This window comes from Lissotriton vulgaris, chromosome 3_1, assembly GCF_964263255.1.
Source record: "Lissotriton vulgaris chromosome 3_1, aLisVul1.2, whole genome shotgun sequence".
Taxonomy (NCBI): Eukaryota; Metazoa; Chordata; class Amphibia; order Caudata; family Salamandridae; genus Lissotriton; species Lissotriton vulgaris.
In genome coordinates this window covers 236864065-236882024 of record NC_141689.1, presented here as the reverse complement: position 1 = coordinate 236882024, position 17960 = coordinate 236864065, and the positions used below count along the sequence as shown (strand labels likewise).

Sequence of the window (17960 nt, the reverse complement as noted above, 5' to 3'; positions counted from 1 at the left end):
TATAAATGGAGACCCCTGAGTCTGCCATAACCTGCACTTCAATTCCTTTAATGCGGCCATTGCAACCGGAAGGCTTCCTTTTTTTTGCACCCACAAAAGTCACATGTCCACCATTCTTCCCAGGCTCCACCTCATCTGTAATACGGAATTGAAAAAGTCATTATCTCCACCGGCCTCTACAACAATCCTCCACCTCAGACACCATAGACTTTTTCACACCGCTGGAATGGCGCACTGTAGCAAAATGTCCCTTGTGATTGCATCTAATACGTCTGAAATACTGTAGTGCAATTCTTTGCAGAACCAATGTGATTGCGGCTACTGCACCTGAAACAAGACATAAGAGTCAGTATCTCTCTTGCCCACTGCACAATTATCAAGTCTACTTCCTTGAGCCTTTTTATCTGTTTCCCTGTGACCTTCTTTGTTGGCTTGACTCCTGATCTCCTTACATAGTAAGGCATCCAATGACGTAGACATTTCCTTCAAGTATGCCTCTGAGTTCTCAATACCCCTAGCAATGCTCAAAGCAGTTTTAAGGCCTGGGAGTCGAAGAAAAGCCCCAGGTCACAGGCCTCAGGACCCAAAAACTCAGGAATCAAGTATCAAAGATGGTGACAACTATCTGGGTGGACAGCCGGTGGTCGTCTGGGTCATTCTCGCTGCCAGTGAAGGGAAAGAAGACTGCAATCCAGTTAGAGCTGGGTTTGATGGTGACTTTTATTTGTGCCTAAGCTCAATGCATCGACCACCAGAATCTCGCTCATGAGCTACTGCGAAATTTGGAACCTCCAGTGACAACAGAACTGGAAGACAGACCCCAAGAACCCTAACGTACAAATTTGTACGCTTAGGAGTATGATGTGTGCCTTAGATTAAAGAATTGTGAGAACAGTGGTTCACAAAGATTAATTCCTAAAATAAAGTAAATTATTACATGACGCATAGTATTACATCGATACAGATATCCTAAGGATACTCCTAAAGCAAATGTCCAAAGTTTGCAATCAATTCTATGCTTTAGGATAACGCACACGTGTTACCCACAAGTATAAGGAGATAAAGCGTTTGACTCCTTGCACATTCTTTTTAATTATGTTAGAATTTGCAGCAAAACCAGATCACATTCTTAGTAAATATGGCTGTGCCCCAAAACCTAAGGGGCCTCATTTATGAAGGCCTTGTGCCACTGGTGCGTCACTTTTTCCCATTTTAAAGTGGTGCAAGATCTTCATAAATAAGGCCCAAGGTTTTTACACTGGCTCACCCCAGACATAGCCCCCCTTCCATACGGTAGCAGTGAAATGCCACAAAGGGGTTGCACCACAGTGCCAGGGTCAACTTTTAATTCGTAATACCTTTTGTGTATGAAATTCCATCCGTCAGAGCCATTTTGTGATCCTTTGTAATGCTTTGGGTTAGCATTTCACGGGGGCCAGCACAAAATGATTATGAATCTGGTCCCAAATATTTTCAGGAGGTATTAGAAAAAGGATTTATGTAGATGAAAAAATGTTTTCTATATGGAGAATAAAATTGGTAAAATGCATATTTCCCATAATCCAAAACCTATAGATTGTTTGCCTCTGGATCACCTGCTGAAGTGTGACTTGGGTAAGTAGCAGCACCCCTAAATCTATGAATATGTACAATTCTGAGTGTACTACTGGGGAACTTAGATAATTGCAAAAGTTTGTGAATTCATGGAAATTGTAAATGTGACCCTGCAACTTAAACACATTTTTTTCTTAATCAGCCTCGTTGTAGCATATACCCTGAAACCAAAACGATTTTCATAGCACTAGGTTTAATGTTTAAAACATGTTTTAAAAAAGATGGGTAACTTAATTTGAGAAAAGGCTTTAACTTAATTTAAGGCTTGTGTATATCCAGTTTTGTGAGATGTACTGAACAGCACTGGAGACTGTTAAGGAATGCATGACTTGATTCGTTATCATGGCAGATGGATCGCTTCACAATCGAAGCGGTAGACCTCGGCGTCATCTACAAGATCAAGATTCGCCACGACAACACCTTGCTGAACGCCGACTGGTACCTGGATAAGGTGGAGATCCTCGACGAGGACACGGAGGAGGCATACCTGTTTGTGTGTGAGCGCTGGCTTTCCAAGAAAAAAGAGGACAAGCAGATTGAGCGCATTCTCTATGAAAAGGTAGGGTCCACTGGAAACAAATCTTGGTGAAGCTGGCGTGGCGGACCGCTGTCTTCCATGTCAATGCAGCACAGTTGTGATACAATGGTGAGGGAATTCTTCTGCTGCTTTTGCAACATAAAGTAGGACTCAGGAAGATCCTTTTTCTTGTGTTTTGATACAGGTAGATCCCTGTCTCCCCATTACTTGAGACTGCCATAACCGCTCCACTCACTCTCCCTCCTATACCACTTCCGTGTTGCTCCCATGGTTTTCTTTCTGCGCGACACTGTCTGGCCTACCAGACAGGGGCGCCCGTTCTGATGGCTCTGACATCCTCTTGGTGAAACTCTCATCGATCCAATACTGAATTATTCCCAAATCTTTCAGATTCCATCACAGCCTGTCTCTCCCCGTAGACACAAGCTGATGCAGTGTAGTGAAAATTATGAGAATTTATGATCTGGCTGTCTTTGGACTCTATCAAGCTCAGGCCTGCACACCGCTCTATAGGAAGCAGCTATAAATTATGCAGCAGTGCTATGAATTAGACATGAGACTTCTTCCCATTAAAGATGTGAACGGAGAATCCGCCACTCAGCATATGGCGGGAACAGATATGCCTTCCCAATCAAGCTGTAATTAGTCAATGCATATTTATTAAAAACAGACAGACAGATATGACAGATGTGGGGGCGCATAAAAGTACCAGCGGATATGTGGATGAGCTTGACAGAGACAGTAATAGTGATTGATGGGATACTACGATATTTTGTATTATTGCACTGCTCTGAGTTTGCTACTGTTCGTATTGAACGTATGCACTTATATTCACCCCGACTAATGGGCAGCTACCTGTTTAAAGACAGGGAGAGGGGTTTCCTTTTTGTATTGGGGATCGTGGAGTTGAGGTGTAGTTTCTATACCCTGAAGATTGCAATGTGGCTTTATTTAATGCAGGTATAGTAGTGTTTAATCAGTCAGCCTATGTTTTTCTTGTTGATTGCTTTAAAAGCATCGGCCATGTGTGTGGGTATCAACCATGATATTGATTTATAGGGAGTTCAATATTGTGGTGTAGTGTAGTTTCTTTAATTATGTTGACAGTGTGTGGTTATTGCAGGGGTGAGGATTATCAAGTGATCGTACCGGGAATAGCAACTTAGTCAGTCAGTAGATGGGCTATGTAAGAAGGACAAAGGGCCAGATGTATCAAGATACACTTTTGCGATTCTCAAATAGCGATTTTTAAGGAATCGCTATTTGAGAATTGCAAAATGGAATGTATGTAGAAATTCGCTATTTTTTAGCGATTTCTTAAAATTCCTTCATTGCGATTAGCAAATTGCTAATCGCAATTAAGGAATCATTTCCCATTCATTTCTATGGGCCAGGAGGCCCATAGGAATGAATGTGAAATTATTCTCAATTTGCGATTCGCAATTTGCTAATCGCAAATTGAGAATAAATTCAAGGGTGCAAGGGTGTCCAAAGGACAACCTGTTGCACCCCTGAAATAAGCATGGGTGCACATGTGGTGCACATACATGCCCTAAGGGCATGTATGTGCATCCCATGACACTTTGAAAAATGGAAAAATGAGCATTTTTCTATAAATTCGCAAATTACCACCAACTTGAAGTTGGTGGTAATTTGCGATTCCTTAGGGACAATTAGCAATTTTTTTTTGCATCATACATTGCATTTAAGGAATCGCAAATTTTTCGATTCCTTACATGCAATCGCAAAATAAGGAATCGCAAATTTGCGATTCCTTATTTTGCACTAAAATTTGCTACATACATACCATTTTGCTCAAATTTCGGCGTTTGCGAACCCATTTCAGCTTCAAACATCTGGCCCATAGTGTCTAGTGTAAAGTTAGCCCAAACATTGATGTTACCAAATTTTGTTAATCTACTGGTGTTTATGTTAAGGGAGGCAAAATAATTATTGGTCTGTAGCATAGATCAGCATGTATTTGGTTTCCAGTATGTTATGTTGTGTTGTTTTGTGCTTTTATGTTATATTATGTTATTTAACTAATTAATTGTCAATTCACCCAGCCAGGTTTCATGACCTATTTTAGGATGAACTTACATGGGGATTTCCATTAAGATTAGTGAGGTTCCCAAGTAAGTCAATAATTAGTTGAATAGGGAAAAATTGAAAACTGTTTGAATGGGCGAGCTCGATAGAAACTTTGGCCTGCGTCCATTATGAAATAGTCTAGCCCTTATTTGACAGAGAGATGCTAATGATCCAATAAGGGTAGGTGATAGACTTTGTAGTTGTAGTAGTTGGGCATGTTAGGCAGAATGGAAAGATTCTAATGATCCGATATTGAGAAGGTGCGTAATACCCTTTCTATGTGTTAGGGATGGTAGGAAGAATGAAGAGATTGTAATGATCTGGTATTGAGAAGGATGCGTAATAGACTTTTTATCTGTAGTCGTGGGGATGGTAGGCAATAGCGAGGGTTGCTTGTTTGCAGTTGCTCAAGTATCCTGTTGAGTGTTGAAGGGCTATAAACGTGCAATTTTGAAATATACTTGCCATGAGTTTTTCCCAAGGATTGATGGCGATGATTGCATTTTCACTGGAAGTTATTGACGGAGTGGTGTTGGTTGTGAAAAAGTGGCAATGTGAGATGCTACGCAGAGCAGAAAGCAGGTGGTTGTGAAACGGTGTTGCTAAGTGGTCTTGGGAGTGGCTATGAGATGTTACTGAGTTGTGTGGTGATTGTACAAGTGATTCTGGCACTGATGGAGGATGTAGGTAACTGGTTGTGGCGAAGTACTGCAGTGATGAAATAGATGACATGTAATAAAGGTACCTAGTGGTACAGACATATAAGAGAGGGCTGGCGATACGAGCATGCTTTCCATCTGGTGTCACTCAGTCTGACAAATTCTGCAGAGTTGATTAGAGGTTATTTAGTTCTAATGCTGCTGCTGCTTCTGATTATCTCATACCTAGGAGTATGACGGTGAACGGATAAGCATGGGCAGCTCCTCCAGGGGATTATTGGGATCCACTCTCAGCCTGAAGAGTCAAGACAACAATGGCAACCTGAAGAGTAAGAGCAAAGGCAAACTGGACGAGTCTGCGGCGGAAGGATCAAGTAAGGAAACCATTTTGCAAAACCATGATTGTGCTGGAATATATGTGAGGACCAAACCAGTCCTGGCCAGCTGTACCCCTTGTTCTGCAAGTAGTGATACGTAGAAGGATAACAACAACAGAGAGGTGGAACAGAGTTAGGAACAGGCCTCATGAGATTTTCTGGCAATGTTTAAAGATCCAAGGATCAAATCACAATGTAAAATGCCATGCTAAATCTCTTGCCAATGTACACACTTGTACTTGCTGCTGTGTCAACTGATGATGTCTGAAAATGGTTGTAGTACAGAGGCATGCATGGCTAAACCACACGTGCCTCTACCACGCAGCATGAACCACAAATGCGTTTTAGCCACACATTCCTTTACCATGCAATTTCGTTGTAAAGGTATGAATGGTAAGGGGGTATATGTGGTTAAGATAGTCACTAACCCCATCCCCCTGCCCTAAGCCCTGAAATCCCAAACGCCCTACCGCCCTCCTCCCTCAATGAGGCCTAAAACCTGCCGTCCCCTTAAAACTATCCCTTCCCCTCTCCCTGTCTGAGGCCTAAAACCCTGCTTCCGACCATAAACTAACCAGCCCTGAGCCCTTAAACTTACTGCATGCTGTCCATCAAACTACCCCAACCCCTCCCACTGCCCTGAGGCCTAAAACCCTGCCCCAATAAAATATTACCCAGAACCCTCCGCCATGAGCCCGAAAACCAACCCCACTTCCAAAATCTCCCCCAGCCCCAGCCTTTGAAACTACCCCTCCTTCACCCTGAGCCCTAAAAACCTATCCCCTTCTCAAATGTACCAAGACCCCCCACCCTGAGCCCTAAAAGTAACCCCCACCCCTAATAACTATCCCCCCAAACCCTGCCCCAGCCCCACGTACCTGTCCGCATCTGGAGCTTCCTGTTCCGACGCTTCCTCTTCTTTTCCCCACCCATCCTGAACACCAGACCACTATCTACCTTAACCATGCAGATGCATGGTTAATGCAGATGCGTTGTTCATGCAAGCGTGGTTACGCTAGCATTGTTCGGGCATACGTGGCTCTGCCCTCGTTGTTACAGCCGCTCCTTCTCAAAACATCTTTAAGGAAATTACTGACCTTCTTGTATGCTTGGCTCAGAATGATAACTCTATGCCCAGGTGTACCTTTCCAACTACTCCATCAGTACTTAACCACAGCTCTTTCTGGCCTCCTATGGCACTAATTCGTCTTTTCAGGAATTATCCACACGGCTGGAAGCTCTCACACTGTCACCACATTGCTCCAGGTGCTTTCCCTAGACATCAGTTGGTGGTAACTGCTGGTAGCAGCTACAGCTTTTTGCTTGCCCTATGGCACTGTCCTTGCTACACCTGTATCCTGAGGTAATGGAGGTGCAGCAGAAGCAGAAAGGAACCATGGTTCATTTCCTGTTTGTCAATCTGTGATATCACAGGGTGGAACGGTGCACAACATCACATTTTCTACTGCAAGCTGGTTATTATTATCAATCTTGTTTTTTTTTATCACTACCTTGTAGATAGTAATCACATGTTCACGACAAATATGTCCAATAACCACGGAGCCTGTTCCCCCGTCCCCTACGCCTTCCTAACTTCCATTGCCTTATCAATCACTGGGACAGGCTTATATCAATACCTCTACTAAAATGGCCATCGTGTGAGAGTCAGACTGCTGAAAGCAGGCGCACAACACCCATTGGGCTCACGAGGCTTCAGCCCCCCCCCCCCCCTCGTCGTGTGTTTGTCAGCCCGGGCTGACAAAGCTTTGCGGGCTGGCGACCATCCAATTGCAGCCGCACCCGAGTACTTAACAGTTCTTTAAAAGACCATTTACTTGTACATTAGGCTTTTGTTGTGTTTTCACCACTTCTTTCAGTCCCTCTGTCTATGGTTGGAAGAATTAGCCCCCCCCCCCCGAAATATTTTTCAGCCCCCCCACCCCCCAGAAATTTGGCTCTAGTTGCCCGCCTGGCTGAAAGTGTACCCCACTCTAGAGCCTAACACACATCATCCAGTTCTTCATATTGTCAGACTCCACCATGGTGTGCTATTGTAACTGCAGTAGAAAGCATTTTGTTCTATGCATAGGTTCTGTGTCTCGAAAATCATATTTCCCCCCAACATGAAATTGGTCGCATGTTCTATTGTTCCATTTCCAATCAGCCTTGACTTCGCAGCTGCTACGTAATCAACTAAAACGAGCTTTAAGAGTACTACTGATAGAAGTGGCGTAACACAGGCCCCCACAGCCCACAAGATGCTGCGGGCCCCCAATTCCAAGGGGCCTCCTCAGCCAAGGACTCTGCCCGTAGAGCTGCTTATTGAGTCCAGGGGGGCCTCCATTGACCATGCAGGGGGTCCCCCTCAAGTTTCGTTACGCCAGTGACTGATAGAGGGGCCCAGGCTCCATCCCCATGTTGGTTACCTTGAGTACAGGATTCCATTGGGCTAAATGTGTGTACTTCCACAGAAAATAGTGCTGGTATTGCAATTTTTGGCTTGTGGTAGAGCTTACACTCAATATGTCAGGATTGGGTTGGTCATGATGGCAAGCTGATGATTATGGTGATAGCCCTAATCTGCTTTTTATGAAATTATATGATAAAGGCAGCAGGATTGACATATTTATTGTGAAACGCATATGTTGACTTCTCTCCATTTAATGGTGGATTGTTATTATTGTGTATGAAAGCCTGTTGAGAAGGACTTTTTTACATGTTATTACTGTAGTAGGTAGGGGTTTTGGTATTGGCTACCCCGTGACAAACTGTGACTATATCGAAGATATGCTCTGAAGAATTCTTGTTAGGCCCTCTTAGGAGAGATAGTATTTTGCTGAACCATCTGTCTTTTTGTATCTCTTTGTAATTTTAAGACGTTGACCCTGATGATTGCCTTGTTTTAGAGCTTATGCTCAAACCAGTAGGCCTGTGTTGTTTATGGTGACAAGCCATGGGCCTAATTTGTGCACTGGAAAAAGAATATGTCCGAAGCAATAGGTCTGAGCTACATCTTATAAAAAGTTATGATAATGGCTGTACGTCTAGCTTATTTATTGTGAAAAGCATTTATAAAAGCTGGTAGGCCTTTAACTATGGGTTGTTATCACATTGTATTGCAGGCTATCAACAGTTATTTCACTACATGTAGTCTCCCTTGATTTTGGAGCTGTCCGCTGACAAACCCTGGGGGATTTCACTGTGATGATTCGAGCAAGGCCCTATTGAAAAGGGTCGTATGTTGCCTTATAAACTGTATTTTTCCACGTATTTATCATTTAAGAACTGTATGCATTATGGTTGCCAGTTTATGTGCACGTGAACTGGTCTGTTGGTTATGATGTGAAGCGTATGGTAAAAGGCTATAGGCCTTATTGGTTCATTGAGAAGAGGATTGCCAGATTCCATAGGTTTGCTCTGTTTATTATGAAGCGTTATTACAAAACCCATAGGCCTGACTTACTTGTTGTGAAAGTCATATGTTAAAGTTAATAGGCTTTTAAAGCTGCATTGTTATTGCACTATGCTAAGGTTTGTAGACAACTATTTTTGCACATAGAATCTCACAGATCGCCATAGTAGGTAAGGATTGTTGTATTGGTTTCCCACCAGAACAAACCATAGGTACAGAAGATGTGCACTATGATAATCCTTTTTTGGACTCCCTTAAGGGGGATTTTATCTGTAACTGTGATTTTGTACAAATGTGTAACTTTAGTACCGTATACCTGATGACCCCCAACACAATAGACTGGAGTTGTTTATGGTGACAAGCCAATGATAAATGTTAGAGGTTTGAGTATTTATTATGAAGATGTACCATCAATGTAGCAGGCCTGACATATTGATTGTGAAAAGCATATTTTAGAGTCACAGGCAATTAAGGGAGGAATTGCTATTAGTTTGTATTAAAGCCTACAGATCGGTGTTTTGTTTCATGGAATATCAAAGATTACCATAATAGGAAAGATTTTTGGTGTCGGTTACCCCCATGACAAAACATGGTGATAGAACATTTGTACTGTGACCATCTTGTTAGCCCACATAGACGAGATAGTATTTTGACTAGATAATTGTAATTTTGTAAACTTTTTGGATTTTATGACTGTAATCCTGCTGGTTGCCTTGTGGTAAGGCTTAAACTCAATGCAGTAGACTGAGCTGGTAATGGTGGTAAACCAATATTAAAAGCTATGTGTCTGATTGGTAGACTAGGGAAGGGTATTTCAGATGCCAAAAGTCTGCTCTCTTTGTTATAAAAAGTTACAACACAGGCAGTAGGTCTGATTTATTTACTGTACAAAATATATTTCAAAGCCAGTAGGCCTTTTAAAGTGTTATGTTCTATAGAATATTCTGGAATCACAGGGTTCGGATTTCTGACCGCTCAGGCACCATGGACTCAGTCATTATGCCAACCTGAACTGGAAAACCAGTTGGACGGTAACCCATACATGACCCACTAAGCAGTGTGTAATAGATTGTCCCGAGGGGAGGGCCTCCACCCCCACTTTCTTTGCTAAGATGAGGCAGTGACACTGGGAGTAGTACAAGTGAATCTTTTTTTATTTGTGATACTCAGACTCTCTCTGTATCGTAAGCAAAAAGGTGTAAATCAGAAGAACGAACAAACAAAGGACTCTCTTCCAAACTTTTGGGTGTTACTGGGGTTCTTCTTTCCTGTTCCGAGTTCTGGATTGTCTTTCCTGGGCCATGTGTCTCCGAGCAATGGGACCGGATAAAGTAAAGCAAGAAAAAGAAACAAAAGGGGCTTTTAGTCAGCTGTTCTATATTTGTACATGGGGGTCATCAAGGCTTGTGCGCCTTAGGTTCTATCAGGGGTGTGGGAATTCTATTCAGGGGTTTCGGAGTAGAAACAGAGGGTCTATGTGGTGGGTTTTTTAAATCAGGTGAGCGATGGTATGCACAGGCCAGGTCTACTGCCAAAGTCACGGAAAGGTTGGGGTGTTGTTTGATCCAGGCTCGGGTGTTGTACAGGAGAGAATCAAGGTACTGCTCCAGATATAGGTAAACAACAAGGTCCACCTCTAGAAGGTATTCTGTGAGCCAGAGTATATCAGGCATACACAGTATTTGATAAAATACCCCTAACACACCAAAAGGGCCCTTGGTGTCATGCTTCATCATCGGGGTCTTCCCGCCCCGCTGCGGGACGGGGCGTGCTACGACTAGCGACTACTCTGGAGCACTTAGATATTGTAAGTGCTATGTGAAGTGTATTGAGTGAGTGTGAGTAGGGTCAGGAGTGATATAGAAAAGTGAGATTTAAAAGAATACCCGGTCTTATGAAAGCAAAAAATTATTTATTAGTCATGGGCTGGTACCGTTAAAAATAGTGTGCCGGAGACAATCTAGCTTAACAATGGGCTAGTTCTCCTGTTATATTCTCCAGATATATCTTCTTTGTTATCTCATCCGGGGTCGCTACTGTGGGTTGCAGCCAGAGGTTCCCCAGATCCCGGAATCGAAAATATAGTGCTCAAGGGTTGTCTCCCACACTACCACTTCCTGCTGGCGGCCATGTTGGCATTCTCGGCATCTCCGATCGGCGATGAGAACTCGGTCTTTTTACCACACTGCCTTTGGGGGTGGGGGGGGACTTAAGCTTTCGTGTTCCAAGTTCCAGATTGTCTTTCCTGGGCCGTGTGTCTCCGAGCAATGGAACCGGATAAAGGAAAGCAAGTAAAAGAAACAAAAGGGGCTTTTAGTCAGCTGTTCCATATTTGTACATGGGGGTCATAAGGGCTTGTGAGCCACCACCGGTGTCCCTATAGTGCAGTGCCTAAGTGGGGGCGGGGACTAAAGCTGCTGTCCTTAGAGTGGCCCGTAGTCCCGTCCACCACAATCTAAAAGAGAACGGGCTCCTGCTTTCGGCCTTTTGGGGCAAAACGTCTAAACCAACACTACCACTTCCTGCTAGTGATATGTCGGCGGCCATGTTGGAGTTCTCTGCTTCTTCAATCGGCGATGAGAACTATGTCTCTTTACCACACAGTGTTTACGTAACATGGGTTTCAAATAACGATCAGTACCATAAAACATGGCAGGGACAGTTAGTGCAATACCAAATTATAGCCTAATTCCAGCGCTTACCTGCCGTGAGGGCAACGGCTGCTGCTTGTAGCTCCAGGGAAACGCCGTGAGGGGAACGGCTGTCCCTCCACGCCGCAACATCGCCTGCAGCCACCGGGGGGTCAGAACTACACCTCCCAGGTGCCCCGGCGGCCGAGTCGCGTCCCTGATGCCACCTTAGCGCCCGGAGGCGCCAGAAAAGAGAGGAGCGCCGAGAGCTCAGTGGGACGCCTAATTCCAGCGCTTACCTGCCATGAGGGCAACAGCTGCTGCTTGTAGCTCCAGGGAAACGCCGTGAGGGGAACGGCTGTCCCTCCACGCCGCAACATCGCCTGCAGCGACCGGGGGATCAGAACTACACCTCCCAGGTGCCCCGGCGGCCGAGTCGCGTCCCTGACGCCACCTTAGCGCCCGGAGGCGTCAGAAAAGAGAGGAGCGCCGAGCGCTCAGTGGGACGCCTAATTCCAGCGCTTACCTGCCGTGAGGCCAACGGCTGCTGCTTGTAGCTCCAGGGAAACGCCGTGAGGGGAACGGCTGTCCCTCCACGCCGCAACATCGCCTGCCGAGTCGCGTCCCTGACGCCACCTTAGCGCCCGGAGGCGCCAGAAAAGAGAGGAACGCCTCTCGCCCCGCGAGTCGCGCGCAGGAGTGCCCGAGCGAAGCCCGGGCAAAGGGCGGGCCCTCTGTGGCCCTCAGAGGCCGGAAGAGGACGGGACGGGCCACAGACCCTGGATCTACTTTAAGAACTATATCATTCACGTAAGACTTTGGACTTATTAATAGGTTTAATCTGTGTCTTAATATTTTTTGTTTTATTGGTGACAATTGTTGTTATTACTGGTGGTTAGATCTACTAACCTAAACGCAAGAGTATAGTTGTTAGTGTTATGTCTAGACTCACCAAAGACAGGCCAGTTGCTGGCCGGAACACTATGAACAACTTCTTGGTTAAAAAGGTCAACCAAACTAATAAAGAGCGCAGGGCTTCTTTAGGACGTAGTAACCCTTCTGTATCACCTGAAAATATTCCCACTCAAGTGATAGAAGGGACAGAGGGATTAACAGAAGGGAACCCTAATCCAAGTAGTGAAGGGGCCCCTGGGACTGTGGTACAGGTACAGGTACACGCGGAGGCGCATTTAGATCTGCATAACTCCTCTAGTGAAGATTCAGACTCGGCCCTTCCAACACCAAGACCAATAAGAAAGTGTAGAAAGATTCCGGCAAAACGAGGGGGAAAAATCACAAAAAAAAGAGTTGATAGTTCCCGTCCTAATACCAATAAGGCTGGTAACCCTGCAACAGGTGTTAGTAACTTGGAAGGTAATAGTGAAGGAGGGTTAAGCTTAACTTCTAACCATTATGAGAATCTGATCAGCACACTATTAAGTAAGATGGAGGAGAAAATCACTGAACTGTTTAATCCATTATTAACTAGATTGGATGCTGTAGCCTCTGAGGAGGCTGGGAGGGCTGCTGGCGGCACATATGGCTCCTGCCACTGCCTCAAAAACGAATGTACCAAAAACTAATTCTAACAAAATTGTGAAGGGAAAGGCAGATAGGGCAGAGAGTGTGCAGCAGTGGTGTCCCCAAGGTTTGGTAGAAACCAGGGCTGTTAATAATTTGTCACCAGCAATCCAGCCACAAAAACAAGCACCGGCACTTGTGAGTAGCGAACCAGTGCCAACCCAGAGAATAAGACTTAGGAACGTAAATCTTCTGCCTGACTGTGTCCCCTATGTGGTGGTGCTGACAAATGTTACACGCTTTGAAGAGCATTCTGCTCTACCACATGGGGAGTTTCAAGAATCACTGAAAAATAGAACAGTGGCCTGGTTAAACAAAAATTGTGGTTTTCCAACTCACTATTATGATCAAATTATTTCAACAGAAAGGGTCAACTGGGTTGGCACCTCCAGGAAATCAACAACTGGGGACTGTGTGGTTATTAATTTCAAACATCCACAACAAGTTGCTACAGTGTTATTGCGTGCATCCTCACTAGTGTATAGCCCAAACAGTGTCTGTGTGCATCCATTAGGATATTTCTATGCGCCTGGGCCAATTACACCCAAAGACTCTCGAAGCTTCAGGCTAATGCCCCAAACTCGACCACCCACACCGGCAGCACCATATATGTATAATACTGCTAGCCATGGGGTAAATGGATGGCAGATGCCTTTACATAATAATAATGCTGTTAATCAGAGTTGGAGATGGTTCAATGTGGCCACACAGTATAGATTCGAGGTATTTTCGGGCTTGGATGCTTGTGATTGACTTGAGGAGCATGAGGGTCAAAGTACTGCACGAAACCCTGTAGATCAGCCAATAGAGGCAAAACAGCTCACAACACACAAAAATAATGTTATTTGTTGGAATATCGCTGTGTTGGCCACTAAGATGCAAGATGAGAACTGGGTTAAATATATTAAATGTTTCCAGATTATATGTTTACAAGAGACTTGGTCAGTAGAGTGTGACCTTTTTATTGAAGGATACAAGGCATACTTTGTACCTGCTATAGCAGTAAGCAGGGGTAGGCCAAAGGGGGGGATGGTCACATTTATTTCCGTAGCTATGACATGCACAATACAAAGAAGGGCATCAAGTAACCCTGGTATTTTAGGCTTAGTTCTAGCCAAAGATAATTGTATGGTTGGGTTGATCAATTTTTATAATTCTACCAATACATGCACAGCTTCTAACAATCTAAAAACCTTAAATGACTATGTTAGCTCATCAATGAAGGACTGCTTACATAACCTAATGATCATGGGTGATTTTAATGTTCACCCCTGTGGGGACCCTCTAATGAAAAATCCTCAGGAAATGCACTGTGCTAGACATGAGGGCCTGCACTTGGAACATACACTGGAGGGGGACTTTTTTAATGATTTACTAAATGACCATGATCTTACATTAACAATGGCACTGTGCGATCCCATGAAGTGCTTTGATACTCCAACTTTCAAAGGGCATGGGAAAGGGACATTTATAGATTATATGCTAGTTACTTTGCCAATGCAGGTTTTTGCAGATTCATTCACTATTGAAAATAATGAATTTAGTGATCACAATCCATTGACTATCCACCTTAGGGGTCCTTGGGTGGTTAATACAAGTCGCAGTCGGTCCATGGGCAGGGTAATGACAACGGATGGAAGACGCCGCCTAAAATGGGCCATGTGTACTCCTGACCTTATATATAAAAACATCAAAGATACCTGTAGTGATGAAATTAACAGCTGCACTCAGGTTGACTCTAACCCAATGCAGGTCCTGTCTGCATTGAAAGGTCTAACAGACAAAGTCTCTATCTTAATGACAGAGCCAGCAAAGAAGTCTGGGAAAGAGGAACCGCGTTGGTTTAATCAGGAATGCTCTAAAGCCGCACGCAAACTGAGATCTGCCCTGGCAGCAAACCCACGAAATAAGGAGACAGTCAAAGGGTTACGCAAAGAGTTTAAACCAGCTACTGCCATTCGTAAAGAATCTCTGAGGAACGAGGCGTGGAATGAGATTTTAGATCCACAAACCCTGAAAAATAGTTCTAGATTCTGGGCGGTAGTCAAGAAACCATTCCTGGTGCAAGATCCAGGAGAGGGATTAGAAAGTGTTATAACTAAGGAGGAGTGGGTAGAACACTTTAAGCAACTATACGGCGGCACGGTGGACAATACTACGTATATTGACCCCGATAATGGGACAGCCTCCTTCAGAGTAAATAGAGGAGAGGTAACGGTAGGGATAGAGGGGCTTACAGCTGGTAAAGCGCCAGGACCGGATGGGTTACCCCCAGACCTTTTTAAGTCTGATCCCAAGTTTTGGGCACCGATTATTGAAGCTGTTATCAATGCAGCCGCTAGAGTCGGGTGCCCACTTTCCTGGGGAGTTTCCACCATTGTCCAGATTTTTTAAAAAGGGGACAGGGATAGCCCACTCTGCTACAGGCCTATCTCCCTAATTAATTCCATGGTTAAAATAGTGGGGAGAATTGTACTGCAGAGACTTTCTGACTGGGTGATGGACAATAACATCATGTCTATCTCACAGTATGGCTTCTGCAGTGGCCGATCAACCATAACAAAATGTATAAACCTTTACTCAATACTCAGCAAATACTGTATTGCCCAAAAAGGTACCGTCCACCTAGCCTTCATGGACCTATCCTCAGCCTTCGACTGTGTGAACAGGGGAAGGCTCTGGGGGTCCATGAGGGAGAAGGGAGTGGACAGTGGGATTGTCAATTTTCTAGTAGATCTACATAGTAAGACAAATGCGAATGTCAGGTATTCCCAAGAGTTGTGCATAACTGAGAATTTTAGAACTGGGAAGGGTGTGCGCCAAGGTTGAATATTAGCCCCAAACTAGATAATGAAGTAATTCCATTTTCTAATACATTCTCTTATCTAGGAGTCCTTTTTGATTCTAAATTGTCGTGGGGTCCACAACTTGCAAAGAAAAAATGTGACGTGGTTAGGGTTAATTCTTCTGTTTTTAATTTTGCTTCTAAATTAGGAAAAAAGCCAATGCTCGCAATGATGAAATTATATGATGCTAAATCAATAGCAACTGCAGCCTATGGTAGTGAACTTTGGGGTTACATGGCTGGTGATCAATTACAGATTGCAGAAAATGCATTCTTAAAACGCCTCTTGTGTGTTCCGGCCACCACCTCCAACTTTGCAGTCCATGAGGAGTTGGGAGTAGAATATTTGAGCGATATTCTCTCCCTACGCCCATTGACCTGCTGGTTGAAGCTGTGGCTAAGCCGAGACATCCCCCTAACACACCTGATTGTAAATGATTTCATTTCTCATGATAAGGCACTAGGCACCCCATGGCTGAAGTACCTAAAGACCAGTTTCTGTGAGCTGGGCCGCCCTGAATTATTTGGTCGTCCGACTGAAATTGTAAAAGGGGATGTTGAAGCAATTAAGCAGTCTTTTCTTCTGAGATGGAAGGCCGTGAGGGAGGGTGTTGAGTTACAGAAAACAAGTGTAAGGAAATATATCATGATTAAAACATGTATGACAATGGAGCCTTACCTACTCGGCACATTTAGTACCCATGAAAAGTTCTTGTTAACAAGATTTAGAATGATTTTGTTTCATCATCTGCTTATAAGACCAAAAAAAGATGCTTTTAGTAAACTTCCTCTATCCTGTGGATGCGACGGAAAGTCTCCACAAGATATGTTGCATTTTATGTTTTTATGTAGATTTTATGAATATCCGCGTAAACGCTATTTGCTTGACCTTTTAAAGAAACTTAATTTTAATCAGATACGACCAGCCTTTTTATATTTACAATTGTTGCACAGTGATAGCATCCTCCAAATAATTGAATTTTTAAAAATGTCTCTTAGAATGAGAATTTGTCTGGATCAATGAATGTTAATATACTAATGAATTACAGTTCTGTGGAATAGGGACATTTATTTTTGTAATTATACTTCACCAATGTTTTATGTATGTACAGTATGAAATGTGTACTTTTATGGTTGAATTAAACCGAAATAAAGTCTCTTTTGCATTTGAAACAAACATAATCTACTTTACATGATAAGTGTTGTTACCACATTCAAGATAAACATTAGGGCAGCGCGGAAATTTATGAATATGAACTGCTCCAACATTATTCTTACGCATTCTATAGCAGTTGTTTTTAAGATGTGGTCTGGGCACCACTGAGGTTCAGTGAGTTCAACTCAAGGGCTTTGCAACAGCTTGGAGAATTAAATTACATTAACAGATTAATAATGGTGCATATAAATAAAGAAGCGAAATGTAAAATTTTAAATGTTAAAACATTCAATAAATATGAAGGAATTTGAGGTTGGAGGCTAACAAATAACTTGGTTTCCTCGGATTGGTTTTTGGAAGCGGTGCAAATGCATCAAACAGGATATATAGTACGGACGATGGGTGGACTCTATTGTATTTAGAAAAGCTCCAACCTCATTAAAATTAAAAATATATTTTTTTATATTTGGTTGTGAATTAAATAAAACATTTCATAATTTGTGTATTTGTTGATGAATGCCTGTTTACGTATGTTTGTGTATTGTTTAGCGGTTCTTATCATCAAAATTGCTCAGGCCAGGGACCCTGGATTCCAGTTATGACTCCGTAGGGGTTGCTGGATTCCAGTACTGATTCACTGGGGGTGCCCAGATTCCAGTAATGATAAAGTGTGGATCCACAGAAGTCAAAAGGTTAAGACCCACTGTTCTTTGGCTCTACCGCCCCCATTTAGTACTTCTAAAGCTATACCAGCTCTAGTACTGCCGCATATTGCTAGTAAAAGCATATCCCGAGTTTCAAAGAAGGTTTGCGTTCTCATACCAAATTCCAGAACAATAAGTTTTATTTTCAGCTCAGAAAGGCAGCTGTATGTGTTCGTGACAGGCACAGTAAAGAGTGATGCTGACAGCCAGTGAAGGTCGACTCCCTCCCCGCTTCAGTTGCGGCGGGTGTGCGACTGCGTCTGTCCTGCTGTCACCTGGTGCGGCGATCCTCACTGATTTTTAACTCTTCATGCCGGATTTTATAGATTATTCAAGGCTTTGCTGAAAACTTT

At 43.6% G+C, this 17960-nt stretch overlaps 1 protein-coding gene across 1 annotated transcript in view; it reads left to right on the top strand.

Annotated features, from left to right (window-relative positions):
• The window catches only part of LOXHD1 (lipoxygenase homology PLAT domains 1), a 1115079-nt gene that overhangs the window by 847085 nt on the left and 250034 nt on the right, over positions 1 to 17960 (top strand). Inside the window, exons 36-37 of the mRNA XM_086960347.1 lie at positions 1964 to 2173; positions 5132 to 5276. Of these exons, the coding sequence (XP_086816473.1) occupies positions 1964 to 2173; positions 5132 to 5276 (355 nt within the window). The remainder of the gene's footprint in view (positions 1 to 1963; positions 2174 to 5131; positions 5277 to 17960) is intronic.